Below are 22,767 nucleotides of genomic sequence, written 5' to 3'. Positions count from 1 at the left end.
TATAGTAATACTCTCATTTACATTAGACATGTACCTATATAGTAATACTCTCATATACATTAGACAGGTCCCTATATAGTAAGCTCTCATATACATTAGACATGTACCTATATAGTAATGCTCTCATATACATTAGACATGTACCTATATAGTAATACTCTCATATACATTAGACAGGTCCCTATATAGTAATGCTCTATATACATTAGACATGTACCTATATAGTAATAATCTCATATACATTAGACAGGTACCTATATAGTAATACTCTCATATACATTAGACATGTACCTATATAGTAATGCTCTTATATACATTAGACAGGTCCCTATATAGTAATGCTCTACATTACATTAGACAGGTCCCTATATAGTAATGCTCTCATATACATTAGACGGGTACCTATATAGTAATGCTCTATATACATTAGACAGGTACCTATATAGTAATGCTCTCATATACATTAGACATGTACCTATATAGTAATATCTATATACATTAGACACACCTATATAGTAATACTCTCATATACATTAGACAGGTACCTATATAGTAATACCTCATATACATTAGACAGGTACCTATATAGTAATGCTCCTTATATACATTAGACAGGTCCCTATATAGTAATGCTCTCATATACATTAGACATGTACCTATATAGTAATGCTCTATATACATTAGACATGTACTATAATATATATTAGCTATATAGTAATACTCTCATATACATTAGACAGGTACCTATATAGTAATACTCTCATATACATTAGACAGGTACCTATATAGTAATCTCTCATATACATTAGACAGGTACCTATATAGTAATGCTCTCATAACATTAACATGTACCTATATAGTAATGCTCTCATATACATTAGACAGGTACCTATATAGTAATACTCTCATATACATTAGACAGGTACCTATATAGTAATGCTCTCATATACATTAGACAGGTACCTATATAGTAATGCTCTTATATACATTAGACAGGTCCCTATATAGTAATGCTCTCATATACATTAGACAGGTCCCTATATAGTAATGCTCTCATATACATTAGACAGGTACCTATATAGTAATGCCCTCATATACATTAGACAGGTCCCTATATAGTATACTCTCATATACATTAGACAGGTACCTATATAGTAATGCTCTCATATACATTAGACAGGTACCTATATAGTAATACTCTCATATACATTAGACAGGTACCTATATAGTAATACTCTCATATACATTAGACAGGTACCTATATAGTAATGCTCTCATATACATTAGACAGGTACCTATATAGTAATGCTCTCATATACATTAGACATGTACCTATATAGTAATGCTCTCATATACATTAGACAGGTACCTATATAGTAATACTCTCATATACATTAGACAGGTACCTATATAGTAATGCTCTCATATACATTAGACAGGTACCTATATAGTAATACTCTCATATACATTAGACATGTACCTATATAGTAATGCTCTCATATACATTAGACATGTACCTATATAGTAATGCTCTCATATACATTAGACAGGTCCCTATATAGTAATACTCTCATATACATTAGACAGGTCCCTATATAGTAGCACATTAACTCCTCCTTTCAGTGGCAGTTTTTAATTGAACAACCCTGTCGGCTGCATTCTCCACAATAAGTGTAGCACAGCCCTTGCACAATGAGATATTGCACAACTAACATATTGCCCAACCCCAATAGCCTACTTATTGCACAAATGACACAATGCACTGATGTAATGCACAACCCAAATAGCCTAATTGGTCACAATGCTGATATCTGATGAGTAGATGATATCAAGACAATGTCTTTGTCAAAAGAGGATGGCTCTGTCCAGCAGGTGTGCTAAGGCCTTAGCATAGTGGCAATAATAAACCTTTAACCCTTGTGTTGTCCTCGGGTCAAATGTGACCCGTTTTCAAAGAAATATGGGTTTCTTTGAACCAAAATGCCCAACTATAACATAGATGCATGGATTTATGTTGTATGGGTTCTATACAACGTTCTTTGCAGGAAAGATTAATGATTTCTTTCATTGAATTTTGGGTGTTTTATTCAATTTTTATAACATATGAAAAACATGTTTAAACAGTTTTAAAACAGTATTCTGACTAAACATTGACATAAATCAGTCTGTCTCAACATCCTCTGATCTTAACTATTAGTCAAAATAATTCAGAATTTCTGCCTTGTTTAACGTTTTAAAAAGTGTCAAAAGCATAAAAAATAGCCAACAATTCAATTTCACTTTTGACCTGGATGGACAACAAGTTCATGGTCGAAGGGAAGACAACACAAGGGTTAAGTAATCCAGAGCTAGTTCCGGTATTAATTCCCTGGGCAGAGGAATCATATCTCGTCGAAACAAATTCTCGGTCTTCTGAATGTCATTGTGACTCACGGTACAGATCCAGTTTTGCGACACGACTGAAGCGTGGTGTCGCGACGCCATACATCCACGGTTGATGTGTCACGTGGATCTGGCTGCTCGAGAATTTCAAGCCACTGTCATGGCAATCTCATATTTTTTACAAAAATAGTTCACTGAAACATGTTTCTGAAAACATTTTAAGCGAGAAATATCTTCATTTCAGATCGACAAAGGTCAGTTTGAATGATTTTCGTCTCCTTCTACTGGATAGTTGCGTCGCGTCCAACGGCTTCATTTGCATAACGATGGTCATCGACCATTTTTTTGGACGCGCAGCATCCAACGATGCAGCGCCGCCAACCCGGGATGCTTTTTGGGTGTGTTGACGTCACCCATAGGAATAAAGTGGAGCGCGGCGCAACAGAAGCGGACAAATGGATCAGCACTGTCAGCGGTGCAAACTCAACCCTTGTCAGTCCCGTCAACCTTGAAAACAAACACTTTTTTTTGACGTTTTTGATGCCTCTTTGACGTTTGTTTTTGCTTTTTCCAACGTTTTAAATTGTAAAATTTTTCTTTTTTACATTTTCAGCGCTTATTTCTACGTCCCATATTTTCTGATATAAAACAAAAATTTAAAACGGGTCAATGTGACCCTAAGTCAACACAAGGGTTAAACTGTAAACAGCACTCTGTTCCTGCGTCAATGAAAAACAAAGATCGAGAAATACAAAAAAAGAAAGAAATGGCTCAAAAGCAATACATTTTGAGCCGCCCCCCCCCCGCCCCCATTTTCTCTGCCGGCAGCAGAGAGAGATGAAGTGATGGAGACAGAGATGCAACAAAGGTTGCTGGCCAGCCACTTAGAGACACATCAGAGACACGGATAAAGACAGAGATAAGCGCTACACACCACATATAGCTTCAGAGTTTTATAATTGACATGACAGTTAATTGTCAGGCAGACACCATCAGACTCATTGGCTTAGAATTATCTGTTCGGTTCACCTGCATGCTCTTGAAGCATACTTTGCAGTAGTTTTCTATTTCTCGTGTCAAGCATCACGCACTTCACAATTCCCTGTGGAGGATACTGAACTGAGATAATGTACAATTAGGCACACCCCCTCACTTCTCTCGTGCTATTCCCCTTTGTCTCCACATCGTCTTGTTGCACAGCTTACGCCTGCTTTGAGTAGTGCTCTTTACGTTAGTATATGTGTCCAGGTGCTTTTATTTTTCGAGAGGAATCCAAGCTGCTGCTACCTAGGGTTGGGCATCGTTTGGATTTGAACAATTCTGATTCCGATTCTTCCTTTCGTTTCCGGTTCTTATCGATTCTCTATTCCCATTCTTTGAGGGTGGAGTTGAAACGGGTCACATGCCTATTTTCACAAATAAGAGGACAGTTTTATTTGGATTTAATGGTGGTTTACAGTTTTACAGGGCTTTTTCCAACGTAAAATAAAGCCACGCTAGAGCGCTGCTTACTGTGCTCCATGGCTGCCATGATCGGATTTGAAATCAAATCCTCCAAACGATTCTACTGGAACCGTAATTTTTGAAACGATTCCAAGCAGGAATCGGTTCTCGATGCCCAATCCTACTGCTACCTGATGGCCTGGAGCCGTGTTGTGTGAGCCTGACAGTTTTTGTAGAATGAACACAGCTCACAGATGTCACCAGAATGAACCTCTGTTCTTCATGTTGCCTGCTTTCATGCATCGTCTCTCTGGGTCCTGTGCACCGTCTGTGATATTCACATTCTAAAACTGGGACGCCGTCATGGTCCACTCTTTTTGAAGTCTTTTTTCAAACGCTTTTCATACCACCAAAGTTGTTTATCATAGCTTACTTCATGGACTGCAGATGACAGACTCCTCAGAGGTTGTTAAAAAGAAATCAGAGTAATCAAGCATTGATTGCGAGGAGAGAGCCGGAGAAGGGCCCGGTGCTCCGCGCACGCAGCAGACAGCCGACAGATATAAAAAGGAGACACATCGCAACATGAATCAGTAAATGTGAAGCGCGGGCTCACCAATGCAGAGCGCTCAGCTGACGTTTGCATGTATTCATGCCTCTATTACAAGCAGCATGGCTTCAGACTGGAAATGAGTTGAACAGGAATTGGAGATGAATAGTGTGAATTAGAATACATGCATGATGTGTGTGAAAGAGACAAAGGCAAAGCATTTCAGCCCCTCAGCGTCTGAGTTCATAACATCTTTTTTTTTTCAACGTGATGTGCTGCTCCACAGTAAAAATAGAGATTTGAATGAAGAATATTGATATTTAATGTCAGCATCATCCACAAGGACACAGCATGGAGCTCTCTGCTTCGGTTTAACTACCACTTGTCTTAAAGCAGCTATTAAAGACATGCTTCCATGTTTTATCTAAGGAATACATGCACGCGGCATTGACATCAAGTGATACATAACACACCATATAGCTCCGAGTAACTTTATTACCATTTCTACATTATATTGACAGTTTAATGTTTGTGTCATTGTCGGTAACATCCTACATTTAGAAAGCCAAAGACTGAGCTGTGCCTTGAGGAAACTCCCACTCCTTTGGCTGCAAAAGCAGTTTGCATACTGAACTGGTTTTTGTGGAGGTTGTTTTTCGTTCTCCGGTGATTCTTTTTATTCTGTTTTATTAACCCTTGTGTTGTCTTTTTTTTTACACTTTTCTCGACGTTTTTGTCGATTTTATGAAAAAAAAATTGTCACATTCTTTCCAATTTTTTGCCGTTTTTTTAATTATGTTAATACGTTTTTTTGTCGCTTTTTCCAATGTATTTTTTCACTTTTTTTTTTTTTTTTACAAGTTTAAAAAAATAAATAAAATGTTTTTGTCGATTTTTTTTCCTGCGTTTTTGTAGCTTTTTCCAACATTTGTCACTTTTTTCAACATTCTTCTGTCATAGTTCTGATATAGAAAGTTTTTGTTAACAGGTCAGATTTGACCCTAAGACAACACAAGAGTTAAAGTTTAGAGATAGAGCATTACCGTTTAGAGCTTGTTGATTACTCAACATTACTTAATTAGTTGGTAAAGAAAAATGAATCAGACTATTTGGATTATCTATTAAGTTAAGTCATGTTTTAAGAAAAACATATATCCGGTTCCAACTTCTCAAATTTAAATTCTTTTGCTGGTTTTTATGGTATTAGTCAGAGATAGAAAACTAATATGCAGGGGTTTTGGATTATTGTTGGACAACACAGGCAACTGAATAAATCAACTTGGGCTTTTGGAAATTGTGACATACATGTTTGACTATTTCCTAACATTGTGTGAATCCAGAACATAACCAACAGAGAGATTCAAATGATAAGATAAGATTGAGTTTATTACAGCAGCTCAAACGCAACACAGCAGATAAGACAAATACACACTAAATAGAAATAGAATATACAAACAACTGAAAAAATACATAACAGGAATAGAAAAATAGGAATAAGAGTCATAGTAGTAATATAGTAGTAATACACTATAGACACCTCTTTTATATACAGATGAGTAGAAATATATATATATATATATATATATATATATATATATGTGTGTGTGTATGCAGATATACAGATAATAGGATGCAGGAGAATAAGAAATGGTATATTGCACAGGTCAAAAGGAGGTGTAATAAATACAGTAATAAATACAGTGCAGAATATATATATATATATATATATATACATACACCAGTCAAAGGTTTGGACACACTTTGTCATTCAAGTGAATGGGAAGTGAGTCCAAACTTCTGACTAGTACTATATGTTCAACAATATCTGGCAGATTGTGTTATAAAGGATTATAATGGAGATTAAAATGGCCCAGTTTGAACAATAACTAAACACTCAGTGTTCAGAGGCAGTTACATATCATCCATAAAGCACTATACTCCAATGCAGAGACATACTGCCACTGCCTGCATGATACATATGACATTTTCCTGTATATGCCCATGTTTTTTACGAGGCTACTGTACATTTGATTATTGAGAACAGGACATGTTCTACTGGTTGGACAGTATAAAATATATAAATAAAGAGAACAGGACATGTCCTACTGGTTGGACAATATAAAATATATAAATAAAGAGAACAGGACATGTTCTACTGGTTGGACAGTATAACATATATAAATAAAGAGAACAGGACATGTTCTACTGGTTGGACAATATAAAATATATAAATAAAGAGAACAGGACATGTTCTACTGGTTGGACAATATAAAATATATAAATAAAGAGAACAGGACATGTTCTACTGGTTGGACAATATAAAATATATAAATAAAGAGAACAGGACATGTCCTACTGGTTGGACAATATAAAATATATAAATAAAGAGAACAGGACATGTCCTACTGGTTGGACAATATAAAATATATAAATAAAGAGAACAGGACATGTCCTACTGGTTGGACAATATAAAATATATAAATAAAGAGAACAGGACATGTCCTACTGGTTGGACAATATAAAATATATAAATAAAGAGAACAGGACATGTTCTACTGGTTGGACAATATAAAATATATAAATAAAGAGAAAGAATGTCTACTGGTTGACAATATAAAATATATAAAAAAAGAAGAATTCCTACTGGTTGACAATATAAATAAAAAAAGAGAAAGGAATGTCTACTGGTTGACTATAAAATATATAAATAAAGAGAAAGGAATTCTACTGGTAAGTATAAAATATATAAAAAAAAAAAATGTCCTACTGGTTGGACAATATAAAATATATAAATAAAGAGCATGTCTACAGAACAGGACATATTAGAAACAATAAAATTGCATACTCATCGCGACACTTTAGATATACTATTGCGCAGTGTGATATCCAGTCGGTATCATGCACTGCTCTCGTCGCTACCCACCTGTCCGTCGGTGACGTAGCCAGGCGGATAACACACGGCACCGGCGGACAACTCGGTGACCACCGATGCGAACCACAAACTTCCATCTCTCTCTCTCTTAAAATATATAGGACTCTCGTGCCTTTCTTTTGTTGTTCGGCTAGTTTTAGTTTCTTGGCATATTTAGGCTGCAGAATAACAGTTCACGTAGCTACGTGAAGCATCCTTCTCTCGTTGTTTAGAACTTCTTATGTTAAAGAACTTGGTCAAATAACGGGGACAGTAGCAGCCGTGAGGAAGGCAGAAAGGGGTTCTTGTTAACGGTGGGGGTTTTCCAGTGCGGGCGGATAGGGTGAGTGTGTCGTCTCTCCTCTCCGTCCCCCCCGTCCCCCCTGCACACCGCGGCTACCTGGCGAGGAGATTTGGATTAACACTAATGAACTGGCGGTAAATAATCTCCACGGGAAGACAAACGGACTCGTTCTCTCGCTGTGGGATCTCTTTTTTTTTTATTTCTTTTTTTCCTACACCTCTTTAGCTGGAGACGATGTCTGTCCGGGGATACTTTGTCGCTTTTTCCAAATGCACAGTTCTTCTCTCCCTGAGGATTTTGCTTCTTGTGCCTGCAGGGTTGCCGGTCCGCAGCCAAGGGGACTCTCACTCCGACAACAAAGTGATGGACAATATCACCGTCCGACAAGGAGAGACGGTCTTTCTCAGGTGAGTCCATATATTTGTTTTCATTTTATTGTCCTCCTGCCGCTGCTGCTGTATCCCGAAAGTTGAGCGCTGCCTGCCTGTCTACCTGCAGGCTTTAATTCAAGTGTTCCAGTGTGGGAGAAACAGAGACATGGCTGACGTCTTGTTTGTTTTCTCATTTTCCCGCCGTTGGAAAAAGAGGGGATTTCAGAGGATTAGTCTCTGGAAAACACTCAATTCAGAAGCGATACTCTTGCTAATCTTTAGCAGCTGTTAACGACAGACTTAGCGCTTTTAATTGTTGTGTGACGGCGCAGAACTATAACGGCGGGAGGAGGGGGGAAAAGTGTGTTTCTGGAAAGAGAGACTTGGCAGTGTGTGCTGAGAACTGAGGGAGGATATCGCAGGTGGAAAAAAAACACAACAACCTGGAGTTAATACTGCGGGGTGGGGGAAATGGATGGACCCGCAAAAAGCCTCGAGATGGGAGATTGTCTGTCTGTCTGTCTGTGGTGACCTCTCCCGCCCTCAAGAGGCTTTACTGGACAGTGAAGGATTTATGTTGCTTTCAAGTGCTGTCAGGGAATGTTCAATGTAACAAGAGCAGTAATCACAGTGGCTAAAGGAAGGTTGTTTTTTCTTTGATACCGGAGTTGGCAATATGTGATGTGTGGGAGGTGGGGGGCATGGGAGCAGTGTGAACAATTGATGGGTTAAGTGTTGCTGTTCCACTTTCACATTGTGCGGTGAAAGAAATGAGTTTAAAGGAAGTGACAGGGAAGTCTGTCTAGACACCGTGATTGACATTTTCTCCAGGCTTTTCTTGCTGACAGACTTGAGGTCAGGCTAAAAACTGCAACCCCCAGTGATGCGTAGGCTAAGGTACTATGTCCAACTAGAGCATTCACAGGTCCGTGGTCATAAAATGAAATAATCAGTCCTACATTTATGATTGAATTCAGACGAAGCAAGTCAACCGAATTGATGACCATGCATAAAATCCGATTTCTTGAATAGCCAACAAGTCCTCCAACCATACGATGATATACGTAGGCCGTTTATTCTCTAATGTGACCTGCTAGCCTGACGTGGTCATTCTCAGATTCTAGTCAGAATAAGAGTCTGATGCTGCTCCATTGGGCTGGGATTATGGGGCGTGTTTCAACCCAACCAGGAAAGAAAATGCCTCTGCACTCAACTGGATAGACCTCCAACCAATCAGATCAATGGAGACAGACGTCACAGAAGCTGCGAGTCAAAGGCAGCCTTCGACAGAGCAAAGGCAAGCGGCGTTTTTCTGCGTCGTTGCGGGACGGGTGTGGCAATGTGTCTACATACGTGATCGCGGTTCTCTGTTCCTCTTTTAAAATGAACGCGCTGTCGATATCTTCTATAACAGTCGTGGCAGCCATCTTTGTCGTAAAGAAATTCAACCCAAGTGCTCTTTGGTGACGCGGTTGATTACGTTACTGTTGATCATCTGTCCATCATCGTATAAAGCCCGCCCTGACAATTTGATTGGTCCAAACAGCTGTGGTTCGAGCATAGTTGCTCCACAAGTCCAGACCAAGCTTCCTGACCTCAGATGTTGGGGGCGGGGCTAAGTTCGGCTGGCATCCAGGCTAGTGACCCACAGGAGTGTTTCATAAATTAACCCCCCGTAGCGGTGGCAGAATATACAACCCACAGGAGCGTTTTTTTGTCCTCGTATCTAAACGACAGGACGCTAGGGCGTAGTGGACACGGGACACGCCCCTCACACTTCCCAATGTTGGTGCCCTCTGGCCCCCACACTTACAACACGTCTGAGTTGATATGAACGCACCATAAGTAGGCGATGTGCACGTTACTCAGGTTGTGTCATTTTATTGATATAGGTATAGATATAGGCAATAATAAAATAATATATAATAATAAAAATATACAGTAATATAGGGAGGAAAACTAATTTAAATATGCAATAATTAAGATCTGTGTATATGATGGAATAGTGTGTCAGAGGACACCAAATTTGGGCTATTTCGAACAAAAAGTTCTCCCTGGAGGCATGCCCCTGGAACCCCCTAAACTGGTTGATGTTAGCAGGTCTCCCATTGGGCAAAATGCGGCAGTAAAACAGTATGGGACGGTTTATGGAAATGTAAGTGTTTTCATCAATCATAAATGAAACATAGACTACTTGGAATTGGCGATTTGGAGAGACAAATGGTAGAGGATCTTTCAGTAAAAATCCTCCTCCTCAACAGTCACTTCTGAAATCACGGCTCCACCCCCGTCAGGTAGAGCTGGGCAATATGTCGATATTATATCGACATCGTGATATGAGACTAGATATCGTCTTAGATTTTGGATATCGTAATATGGCGTGTTGTCTTAAGTGTTGTCTTTTCCTGGTTTTAAAGGCTGCATTACAGTAACGTGATGTCATTTTCTGAACTTACCAGACTGTTCTAACTGTTCTATTATTGCAATGCATCACATTTATGTTTTAATTGCACATTGTCCCTTACAAATAAAATTGAAACTGAAACTGTTAACGTAGTTAAAGTTGTGAAACGGTCGCAGTTTGGTTAGGTTTAGGCACCAAAACCACTAAGTTAAGTTTAGAAAAAGATCATGGTTTTGAGTTACCTTACTTTTATTTCCAAACCCTCTTCTCCTGGGTGAAAGTCCTGTGTTTGTTTATGCATCCACCACCCCAACCTGCATCCTTGCAGAATTTGGCGCTCTTATACTTTGTCACCTTTACTTCCTGCTTTGCTGCCCGAAGAGGGCACCGCAACTATAAACATTTAATATGAGTCGTAATTGTTGCTTGAACAACTGACCTATGGGAGTGTTTTTTTCCGGGGGGGAGGGCAGTCTCTGAATAGCTGTTGTGTCCTGAAAGCTGACATGCATGATGCTTCCATGTCGGCTGTTGGGTGACACTACAGCAGGATATCTATCGTGTACAGTATCGGTAATCTTTGGCTAACAATTGAATCACTTCCACTAACCCCTTCACGCTGCTGCACAAATCAAATAAGGACCTGGTAACAGCTACTCGTGGCACAAGGTCTTATCTGACTTCATTTCTAACCAAATACTCTGGATAATGTGACATGTTGTATCTAGAACCTGCACAATTGGAATTCCAAGTCACACTGATTTCATAAACTGGTGTCCCGGGATTTCCCAGGGTCCTTTGTGGTCCAGCAGGTCATCAGTATAGTGAGGAGGAGCTCCACTTGGCCATTGCTTCATTTGCTTTGGGCTCACTAGGGCCGAGTACCCAATTCAACACTTTTTAGGCACCGACCGAATTGCCTCTAAAGTATCGAATGTTGAAAAATGCCTCGTCATTCAATACCCGATTTCAATACCTAAATCTCATGCAGCATGCTTCTACCAAGATCTAATAATGCTGCTGATTGGCTGTCTAATGTTACACGTCATAGAGACACGCAGGAAAAACTCTACGTTACACAGAGAGACAGGCTCCACGTAGTAGGAGCTGAAACATAAAACAGATTTGTGCCGTAATGTTGTCATTTCTAAATGGAATCCTAAAGTATTGTTTGGGAACCGGTATCAAAGTCTCGGTATCGGTACCGGTATTGACATTTTTTTAATGATACCCAGCCAGAGCTCACACAGTGAGGGGATGAGACAGGATGACTGCTCAGGATCCCAACAACAGTTAAATGTAAAATGTTTAACAATCCCTGTCCTGTTAGTTTTAGTAGTGTAATGTATTACATCGGTGTTCAGTTTACATATTGTTGAGGGCCTACTGGGACACACTTATGGGTGAGTTAAAAGATTATATATATATATGAATAAATAAATAAATGGGAATGTGGTGGGTTTTTTTTTTTATAGAATTGCTCTGATGAATCCACATCTTAAGTTTCATCCTCTTGGATGAACGTCTGCGTAATCTATACTCACCTATTTTGAGCTACAATGTTTGTTTCTTATGAACTAGCCTAATAATAAATAGAAATGTTACATAACCACATTTTGAATTCTAGTTGAAGTACTTGCCAATTCCATTGGAGTACTGTACTGTCCAGACGTTGAGCCTTTACTGCTGTCCTGCTTCAGGACAATGGACAGCGTCCAGCCCTGTCTGTAATCTCAGGCTGTAAGTGGCAGCAATCAGAGAATGAAGAATGAATCCGTAACAACCCCATGATTCTGCTGTGAGTTACACTGTCAAAGGTCGTTATGTTTTTTGATCAATACACATATTACTACACGTAAGCCGGCCTGCACAATAGAGCTTGTGTTGCAGATGAAAAACACATCACAGTTTTGCTCCTCTCCCTCTCGAAATTGGCGCGCAGTGCCAATTTTACTCCACTGTTCAGCCCTGCGCAGGTCAATGGGACTGGCAAGTCTGAACTTGCTATGATGTGCATCAATCCTCCAGGCTGAGCAGTAATGGCTGTTTCAGTCCGTAATTGATTCTCACATTCTGTGGCCGTACTTTCATCTTGTTGGCGAGTGCCCACTCATACAATCACATGGGTTTAAAACGGCATTTAAATCTAAAGCGCGTGCTGTTATGAAGGCTGGATGCTCACCTTGTGATGCTGTCCTGCTGTCTATAGTGGCTGCTTCAAAGTTTATTCAATTTTCTGCAGCTCATGATTTTCCCACAACGTCAGGTTCTTTTATTTTTAAAGATGGCTGAACTCTTTATTTCAGGCGAGTGTCTAATTTTAGGTCAATTATCGTACAAATCATGTTTGCATGGCTTTTGATTGCAGTGGTGTATTACATTTGTTTGAGCTATAAGAGTTGGCTTTTTCAGCAGCACTGATAGGTTGCACATTTTAAAGTTTACACTCAAAGATTTTTTTTCCCTTTATTTGATAGTGACAGTGATAGACAGGAAAGTGAGAAGAGAGAGGGGGGATGACACGCAGCAATGGGCCGCGGGTCGGATTCGAACCCGGGACCGCTGCAAAGGACTCGGCCTACATGGGGCGCACACTCTACTGGGTAAGCTAGAGGTCGCCCATGTTTCCTTTTTTCCTGTGTATTTTCATATGCTCCTGAGACTTACTGAAGCCAGTTTTGTAAATGGGGCATCCAGTAGGTGTGATCAGGCTTCCTGCCAGCCAGTCAACACTGGGTTCTGTTCCAGCTCCCACCCAGGACAGCTTCTAATGGTGCTTACCCACTGCTAGTACCAGCTCTACTCGGCTCGGCTCAGCCGCAGTGCCCCGTCCTCCTTTTTCCATTGCAGATTTAGTACCGCCTCATGCGTGAGGAGAGCATGGCTGGTCGCTGCAGGAAACTGCCGTCACCTAACGGCACACTCAGGACGTGGAAGGTGTGTTTTTTTTTTTTTCATTCTCAGCATGTGGCTGTTTGCCACTAGCCTGGAAATCCAGACCCAAATCCAAAAATTAAGGGTCTGGCATTGAGTAATGAAAGTGGCTTAACTCGAGGGGGCAGCACCAAGCATGCATTTGAAAATCTCACTGCACGCAACTGGATAACACTACGACCAATCACAACATACGCTTAGCTACCAGTGGAGCTAAATGGTAGATTAAATTCTTAGCTACCAGTGGAGCTAACTGGTAGATTAAACTACCAGCAGAGCTAACTGGTAGATTAAATTCTTAGCTACCAGTGGAGCTAAATGGTAGATTAAACTACCAGCAGAGCTAACTGGTAGATTAAACTCTTAGCTACCAGTGGAGCTAACTGGTGGATTAAACTGTCATCTGTTTTGGCTACAAGGGCATAGTTAATGAGCATCATTACTGAATGCCAGCGTGACTCGCTGAGCTAATTCAAATTGTGCTCTCACGAGAACTCTGGATTTCCAGGGTAGTTTGCCACAGCCGGAAGACCAATTTAGTTTCTAAAGAAGCTGGAGGCAACAAAAAACACCCCTGGCTAAACTATTTAAAAATGGCGGGTTTGTTCGGCAGGTACCAGGGACTTTTTTTCATAATGGAAAACCAAAAAAGGCGAGTAGAGGTGAGTTGAGCAGGTACCATGTAATGGAAAAACGCCATAATAAGCTTTACTGCAGACTCCTTTTCACTCTGTTAATATAAAGTCAACTGACATCCTGAGTGACGACCACAATGACCTTTAAGTCTGCTGTATTTAGGCATTATAGCGCACAAAGTACAGTACTTTAGTTTTTTACAGGGTAGTGGGATTAAAAACGGGGGAAAATAGAAAAACGGAGCATGAAAATTCAACAGCACATTTGAAGCACACGGGATATAAGAGCAAGTCTAAAAGCCCAAAGCATTAGCAGTAGCTTATGCAATACAGGCAGGCCACCCTCCATTAGCTAGCCGTGCCAATTTGTATTACCTCTCTAGTCCCAGGGGAATGTGCGTGTATTGCATTCCTCTGGCACAAATGATGTTATAGACGTGGGACTCGCCGCCCATGCTGTGCTCCGTGCTAACGAGCTCCCATTGCCCTTTTTGTCAACTGCCACATCTGAGCGTGGTATCACATTTAAATCAAAGAAAGTCAGAGCTGCCATTTTCCTTTATTGTGTTCGCATTGTTTTCAGGGCTGTGGCCTAATTTATATGGAGATGATGAATAAATAACACAAATGATCAGTTCATCTCAACGCGATCTGAGCTCTGACTCCACAGTTGATCCGCTGCTAAAAGCTACCGGGGAGAGAGTACGGCAAAACCCCAGCATACAACGTGGACACATTCTGAACATAAAACCAGCGCTTTGGTTCTGTTGTTCTTTTTTGTGTGTATGTGCTTTTTTTGTATATGCGAGACCGGAGGATCTATGTTAAATAGCGGTGTTTTGTAATCCAATGTGGCATGGGTCAAATGTTTGGCGCATATATATATATATATATATATATGTATGTATATGTGTGTATGGAATCCAAGTCATGAGCAAAACAGAAGTTTGTCGTAATATTTTTTGACACAACTTGAAAGCAAATGCAACTGTATTCCTTTTTGTTGATTACAGACTGCACAAGCGGAGGCAGAGCACGTCTGGAGAAGACGATATTTTACCAAACTGTGACGCAGTGTGATTACAGCCAGAACTAGACGACGGAAGTGTTTCTGTCTGATTGATTGATTGAGCCGGGTTGGCTTCAACCAAGACCACGTCGCCACAGCAAAAGCAAATGCACAAGATGTAAATCTCCATTCATTTTTTTTTTTGTGATCAATTATTTATTTTCTTACAATCATTCATACATTGAGGAGGAAGCATCTTCAGAAAAAAAACAACAAGAAACCTTAGGCTGATTACATCGCCATTGAAAACACAACAAAAGCACAACAAAGTGTTGTTCAATTCTGATGCTTGTCCCCCTCCAAACCTCACCCCCAACAAGACTTCGCGCCAAGGCACTGAACAATTAAAGAAAAAAAAAAAAAATATATATATATATATATATATACACATATATATATATACACATACACACATATATATACACACACACATATATATACATACATACACACACATATACATGCATATACACATACACATATACATATAAAAAAAAAAAATAATCACAAAACCCAAAACGAGACACTGAGCATTGTGTACATTGGGTAGATATCTCATACTTGAAAATATCAGGCACATCCTGATTTCCTCCTTCACATTGTAAGATCCACAGCGGTCAGTACAATATTCTAGATAATAATAAAAAAGCTGAATGAAGTACATGCACAACAACATTATACATTGAGTACATTAGATACACATTCCGAAAAAACAAAATAAAATAAATAAAGCAAATGTATAAAACAAATCAGGATGTAAACAATAGGAAAAGTCTGACCTTATCTACATTATTTCATTTATTTTCTCTAATAGCTCTGACCAGCAGTCAATATTCAAGGTTTTGGCATAATGTAAACGTGCTGTAGAGAGCTCTAGCTGAGCAATATCCCGGTAAGAAGAGAGCCATTTCTTTACTAACAATGTATGTGGTGGTTTCCAGCGACAGACTATCATTCTTTTGGAAGCTGTCAAACCAGCCAAAAGAAGATGCCTATTGTTAATAGTTAGCTTTAGAGACGATGTGTCATTGAGTAGAAGCAAATATGGTAAGAAAGGGATGGGTCATTTAATGATACTAGACATGATAGATGAAACACTATGCCAAAATCTATTGACCTCTGGACACTGCCACACCATATGGTAAAAAGTAGCAATGGTATTGTCTGGGCTGAAATCACAGTATGGGTGGTCTCTGAGTTTCATTTGCTGTAATTTTGCGGGGTTAATAATTTCGGAGCGGGGACCCTAAGGGGTCGACGGTTGATAGTAGAGCGGGGGATGGACGGACCGCAAGTGCCTTCCGACGCAGACCGGTACCGAGGGGGTCAAATGAAGAACAGAGTGTATCATTTGATGATCAGGATTTCTAGATGATAAAAATATATTTGACCAAATCACGCACCAGTCTGGTTCCTGAGAGATATTAATATCTGTCTTCCAGATTCTGATAAATGATAAGGGCTTATATGAAACTTTGGTTATAAACTTATATAACTCTGAGACAATACCATTAATTTTGCCCTTAGTGTCAAAGATTACATGAAGAGGATGATTCCCCAACTCAACACCCCATGGGACGCCCTGAGCGCGCATTGCTGTACGTAACTGTAAATAAAAATAAAAAGTGCCCGGTAAATTATATGCTCTCTCTAAGTCATGGAATGCACGAAGACCCTGTAAATCTCCATTCATAATAAAATGTCTACCATGAATGCACAGCACGTTGCTTCACGTAAACCAGACTATAGCCGGACTTAAATGAGAAGCGCATTCATTTCCCAAGGCTCTGCCCACTCAAATGGGTTTGGAAAGAGACACGCTGCCTCCTGGGACTGCCATTAATGGATGTCACCACAGTGGCAGCGGTGAGCCGCCAACCTCCTGCCGAGCTTATCTGCCTGCACAGAACCACATCATTTTAACATGTATTCCTGTCTCTCCTAGTTGCCGGATGAACCCATTCAGGGTTCTGTTCCAGGCAGAGATAATCTTTTAATTGCTTCGATGTTACGTGTGCATGTTGAAATGTTTGTCTGACACACATGTAGGAGTTTGTGTTCCTACGTGTGGCTTTCAGCTTGTTTGGCGTGTCAGCGCTGTGAATGGAACTATAGGTGCCCAAAGCTTTGCTGTCAGCGATGGAGATTTCCCCATCCAGTCCGTGCTTGGAGTTACAGCAGCTCTCTTTTTAAGGGCACGTTCATTTCATTCTTTGTGTGCCACGGGCCAAGATTGGGAAGCTGATAATTTGATTTCACAGAGGGATGCTGACGATCCTCTCTGTAATTCCATTTGCTTTCACCTTGCATCGTCTAGCCAGGCTGCCATCCGTCAGTCCCACGTTTTCACTGATTGTCTTCAAAGTTACTGTCCCAGAAAGGGCTTTTCACTGTTCAAATAAAAAGGCTCTGAGTGTGAGAATGGGAGCTAAATAGGATCACTATACAATTTCATCAGTTCTAAAGTCCTTTCTAATAGAGTTGTAATATAGCTGAAAGCAGTTGTCTCATTTAGTGAAGCACTGTTAGATGGATTTTGTGCTTTTATTTCTCTTAGTGTTTATCACTTAGCCTAAAGGCTATCATGCTTCTGCATTAAATCGTCGCCGTGGCTACGTACGTAGGTACGTGGAGATACGGACGCTACACCTGACGTGCACCTCAAAAAAACGCAAGTGCACGTCACGTCTTGGCAGCGTTGCATCCCCCCCCTGACTCGTTTCCTGGTTCTCCTACTCCATAAACAACAGGAAATCAAGGAGAGGGTTAACTTTTCCTGCTCCAGATTTCCTCTCTAGAGTACTCGCTCTGAAACTAATCCCATCACTCTTTCACACGCGCTACCACACACGCACACACACACGCCACACTTACGTAGGCAATGGCGAAAGCTCTGCGTGGAGTCTCCGCAGAGCCATAAATCAGCCTCAAGTGGCAAAGAGTGACTGAAGTCAGTCTGTTTTGTCAGTGAAATGAGCACAATCCATGAATCCTAAATTCCTTCCCTTGTTATTTCTGTCATTCGGTATGAGGGGATTGTAGCAGAGTGCATGTGGCATTCACCATGATGCAGTTATCGTGCAGCGAGAATATCTAGTTGTTTTATCGTCGTCAACTGCCGCAATAAACCTATTGCGAAAGGCTGTGACACATCACGAAAGACATATGCGAAAATATCAGCAGAAAACTGCACTTTAGATGTAACTGACATTATTTGTTTTAGTGCCGCCGTTGTATGTATAGTCAATTCAATGTTCAATTTGTTCAATAAAAGAATGTTGGAAATGATTTAATTTCATTTGTTTAAAATGCAACAAGCATTAAGACACTTAGGGCCCTATCTTGCACTCAGTGCAATTGCCTTTGTACACCAACGCATGTATCATTCCTATTTTGCACCTGACGCACAGCGGACTTTTCCCTCCACAGACGCACGTCGGTAAATTAGGGAATGTATTTGGGCTCCCGGGGGCCGTTCAGCAAAAAGAGGAGGTGTGTTCAGGCGCAAACGTTCCCTGGTGCTATTTTGCAGTTTCAGAAAACGATTCCGCCACTGACCAGGAAAAACCTGGTCTAAAGTCAGTGGCGCTAGTCTAAAGTCAGTGGCACGTTATTCAGATGCTATTTTAGGAGCGCATGCTTGGCCATAATGTAGCGTGTGCACAACACGCATACGCTTTGCTTCTCTCATCTACACGGACGCAGCAGTTCCCATTTTTGCAAACCATACATAATTACAAGGAAAAATATTACTGAAAATGCGCTTCAGGTGTTTGGATAGATCAGGAGGCGCTTTACAGTACAGTAAAGGTCCCAGCATTCTTTGTGGCTTGTTGTGTTTTACACAACATTTCCATGAGTCATGGATGTGTTGATGACATAAATGAGGAAATATTAGAGCACTTAAGGAGACGTGATGTTGAACTACGGTGGGATTGGACACTTGAGGGTCCGGGAGTGGCAATGCGCGATGCGCTCCTGGTAGAGCGGGTGGACGGAGATGGAGTGGGGGGAGGAGGAAGGGGCACAAAAGGAGCAGGTGGTGCATTTGGAGGCCCACGCTCCATGGCTGCAGCAATCCTCTCAAGACTTGAGGAGATGCGCCTGAGAGGCCGCAGCAACATCGCCACCTGGTCAAGACGGGCATTTATTACTTTGCCGCATCCCGGACAGCTCCCGCTGGCGTGCAATCCGCCATGGAACAAGCACGCCTGCTCTTAAAGGGAATGTGAGATGACGCTCTGATTGGTTTATTGCATGTTACGCCCAAACCACACCTAGCTACTTCAGACCAACCCATTTTAGATTTGCGTCGGGCGCAAGAGTCCTTTATCCCGCCGGTATCATAGCAACAGCACGTGAGATCCGCCCACAAAGCTACTTGCGTTTCACGTTTGATACTTAATAAAATAGGGCCCTTAATGCTGGTTTGTCCTTTAGTTTGTCACCCTTTATTTGCGGTCTTGTAGAAACTGGTTCAGGGATTGAAAGTATGACCTCTTGTTGACGATTAATTGGCAAAAAAAGCCATTCATAGAACCGTTTTTCGGTCCTTCATAGTCCAAAATGGCATTTTGATATAATCTGTCTTTTAAATTTGATTATTTCAGGTTAAAACACGATTTAGAAGACAAAATAGCATTCACGTGAAGCCAGTGAGAATAAAATAGTTTGACTTGGTGAGAGTTCCAGAAAGATTATGCCAAGATGTTTGATGGTCTATTTGGTGCTGAACCAAACCAAGGAATAGTTGTCTGCTGTTACATTTCCTGACATTAACTTGTGCAGATGATCTGGGAAAGAGCTTGGCCTACATTTACACACTCTGTATTGTTGATGAGAATAATCTCACATCTCCAGTGGATTACAGAGGGAGGACTTGCTCAACAGTGGAACAGTGGCAGTTCATCGTTAGTCATTTCTGGAAGATATCTTTTTTTTTCGTTTCTCTCTCTCTCTCTCTGTCTCCCCTCTTACACTTGTCTAGCTTTGAAGTGATTTAATTCCACTTTGAACGCCGTCCAGGAAATTACAAAGCCGCTGTAACGAAGTGTGGCTGATTGGACAAGTGTCCTTATGTGAACATTCATTTTTCGGCTATCCAGGAACGTTGAAATGAGCACCAGAAAGGTTAGATTGCGTCGATTGATTTTCATAGCCTCAACTGCCAGCAATCTGAAGCTTTCTGGTAGCAATTTGGTAAAGTTGATCATCTTCTGATAGGGCTGGTGCCCAAATAACCAAACCATTTCAGTCATGTCAAACAGCTCAGGCTCGCAATTGTTCTACAAATAAACTGTTCCAAGATAGATGGTGCTGCCATCTTATTTCAGCCATACTGAAATAAAGCCTGCACAGAGACCCAAAGTGTTCCATTTGAAATAAAGCGAGAGAGTAAAAAAAAATGCATAAAATGGACCATTTTAATTGTGAATCATTTCACAAAGTATTAAAATGTAAGTAATTATTATAAAAACGTAACCTAATCATATTCATTTTTACTTTACTCTATATTTTTATTTCAAAATACTGATTTTAAAAATGATTTTATTGGTTTAAAAATGGTTCTCCAGAGTCTATGGTCACAACCGTGGCCATCAGTGGTGTCTTAGTCATAGCAGTGGTCACAAGGGAGTATTTAAGAAAGCTGTTGAAAAATGTGAAATAAAGGTGTTTTGGGGAGAAATGCAAAGGTCATATATATATATAATGAAATTCCTCTTCTAAAAGTCTATGTTTCAAAATTCTATAATGAAATAAAAATGAACTCCAAGAAAACTAAGACAGATGAAATAGCATGTCATAATAATGTACAGATTATTATGTAGTTGACTTGTATGTATTCATATCAGTATGTGTGTCAAAATGTTGCATTTCTTCCTTTTAATATTGAACACTTTGGGGCTCCCTATGCTTATGCAACCAGCATGGTTAAACCATAATACTCTCACTTACCTTGGGTGTGGGATTGTAGTAACCAGACTGACCCATGGGCAGCGCGAACACACACACACACACACACACACACACACACACACGATTTCAGCAGGGCTCCAGTCTTGTCTGGGTCTTAGAACAGGAGGTGGGTGGGAGAGAGGTGGAGTGCTCAGGATTATGTGCTTAAAAGATTCCCAGCTCCACCTCCCCTTTAGCGCCAAGATATCAATACTGCAGGGCACCATGCTCACACACACACACACACACACACACACACACACACACACACACACACACACCAGTTAGTGGACCAGACAGAGCTCCCACAGAGGTCATAAAATCTGCAAAGGTATGAAACATGATTGGAAAAGAAAAATCCATGTCGTTTTAAAGTATGAACAAACAATAAGTTCTTTGGGGAAAAGGTAGTGCGGACTCTGAGCAATAGTCTGAAAACACTGGAACAGAGACGCAGAGAGACACATAATACGCCATGCTATCAGCTGGAAACATGCATGGAAAGTATGAATATAATATATGAATATATTGTTTGGAGCTGAAATGATCATTTGAATAGGCAGGCATACTATTCATAATTTCACGCACATCAGATCCGGTGTTACTGGCCTTCACTACTGGTGATACGTCACAGACACACAGCAACAGCCACATCACTTCAGCACCAGGGAGAGCGCACGCCACACAAGTGACTTCATCAGTTGGTAAGATTTGACTTTGTAAAACCAGCATGAAAACATACCATCCTCACTGTTATCAGTTTGACTTCAGTATGAATAAAATGGCTTATCTGCTGTACGCTACAATTAGCAGAGCTTTTCAGCCACACACACGCAAAATCTCTATTTATTTTACAGGACAAGGGGTACCAGACACACTGAACACTACAATGCCACCAGAACAGAGATGAAAACGGCAGATGCGTGCATGCATGACATCAAATCTGGCCTTGCAGAATACAGCAGTATTTTAAGTTTTAAGTTAAATTGCATTTATGGTAAAAGATAAAAAAAAAAAAAAAAGGAAAGTAGGGTGTGATCTTATTGGCTGCTTTATGGACCCCTTGGTGAGTGTGTGCTAACGTGTCCCATTTTATAAATTGTTTATATACTGTATACATAGACCCCTACAGTATACTGCAGTCATACTATGTCAAAAGTAGTCACCTCTTTGACTTTCATGCATGGTTCTGCTTGCATAAGCCAGGGTTTGATGCCAAAAGTAATGCAAGTACAGAAAATTAACAGTCTGGCAGACACCCTGGAAAAAAGCAAACAGGTTTGCTCTTCCAGATTAATATGTCCTTGCATCTGTGAAGGGTTCCATAAAAGGTGCCATTGGATGATAAACTGCAGCATCAGTAGTAAACATACAGTACAGTGTAGCTGCAGGATCTGGCATCTCTCTCCCACGGGCGATTGGCGAGAAGAAATGGGTGATCGAATGAGCATATCGGATCGATGTCAATACTTTCCCTCTGGTTTCACTCAAAAGCCAGCTGGCATTTAGGTGGAAAACAAACAACTTTATTTATTTTATTTTCCGCCGCATTTGTGCCCAACAAACTTGTCCTGTGGCTAAAATAAGTTTTTACTGACTTTAGACTTCAAAGTGAAGAGACGGCAGAGTGGAGTTAGAACAGGCAGGGCTCGGGGCTAAAACTCCAACACACACCCTTCATGGCTCATCAGAAACAGACTGTTTGTGTGTGTGTGTGTGTGTGTGTGTGTGTGTGTGTGTGTGTGTGTGTGTGTGTGTGGGGGGGTGGTTATAGCTCTGTGTTTTTATGTAGAAAACTGTCCTCACAAG

The 22,767-nt window shown here is 40.6% G+C and overlaps 1 protein-coding gene across 5 annotated transcripts in view; it reads left to right on the top strand.

Moving 5' to 3' along the window:
• ntm (neurotrimin) overlaps positions 1-22,767 on the top strand; it is a 526,533-nt gene that overhangs the window by 358,068 nt on the left and 145,698 nt on the right. For 3 of the 5 annotated variants that reach the window (XM_039777168.1, XM_039777166.1, XM_039777164.1), the window contains exon 1: positions 7,731-7,997. In XM_039777168.1, the coding sequence (XP_039633102.1) occupies positions 7,825-7,997 (173 nt within the window). In that variant the 5' untranslated portion in view covers positions 7,731-7,824. The other 2 variants (XM_039777169.1, XM_039777165.1) reach the window with 2 other exon arrangements.

This window comes from Perca fluviatilis, chromosome 16, assembly GCF_010015445.1.
Source record: "Perca fluviatilis chromosome 16, GENO_Pfluv_1.0, whole genome shotgun sequence".
NCBI classification, from domain to species: Eukaryota; Metazoa; Chordata; class Actinopteri; order Perciformes; family Percidae; genus Perca; species Perca fluviatilis.
The sequence above is the reverse complement of the archived record's forward strand: the minus strand, read 5'-3'. Positions and strand labels throughout refer to the sequence as shown.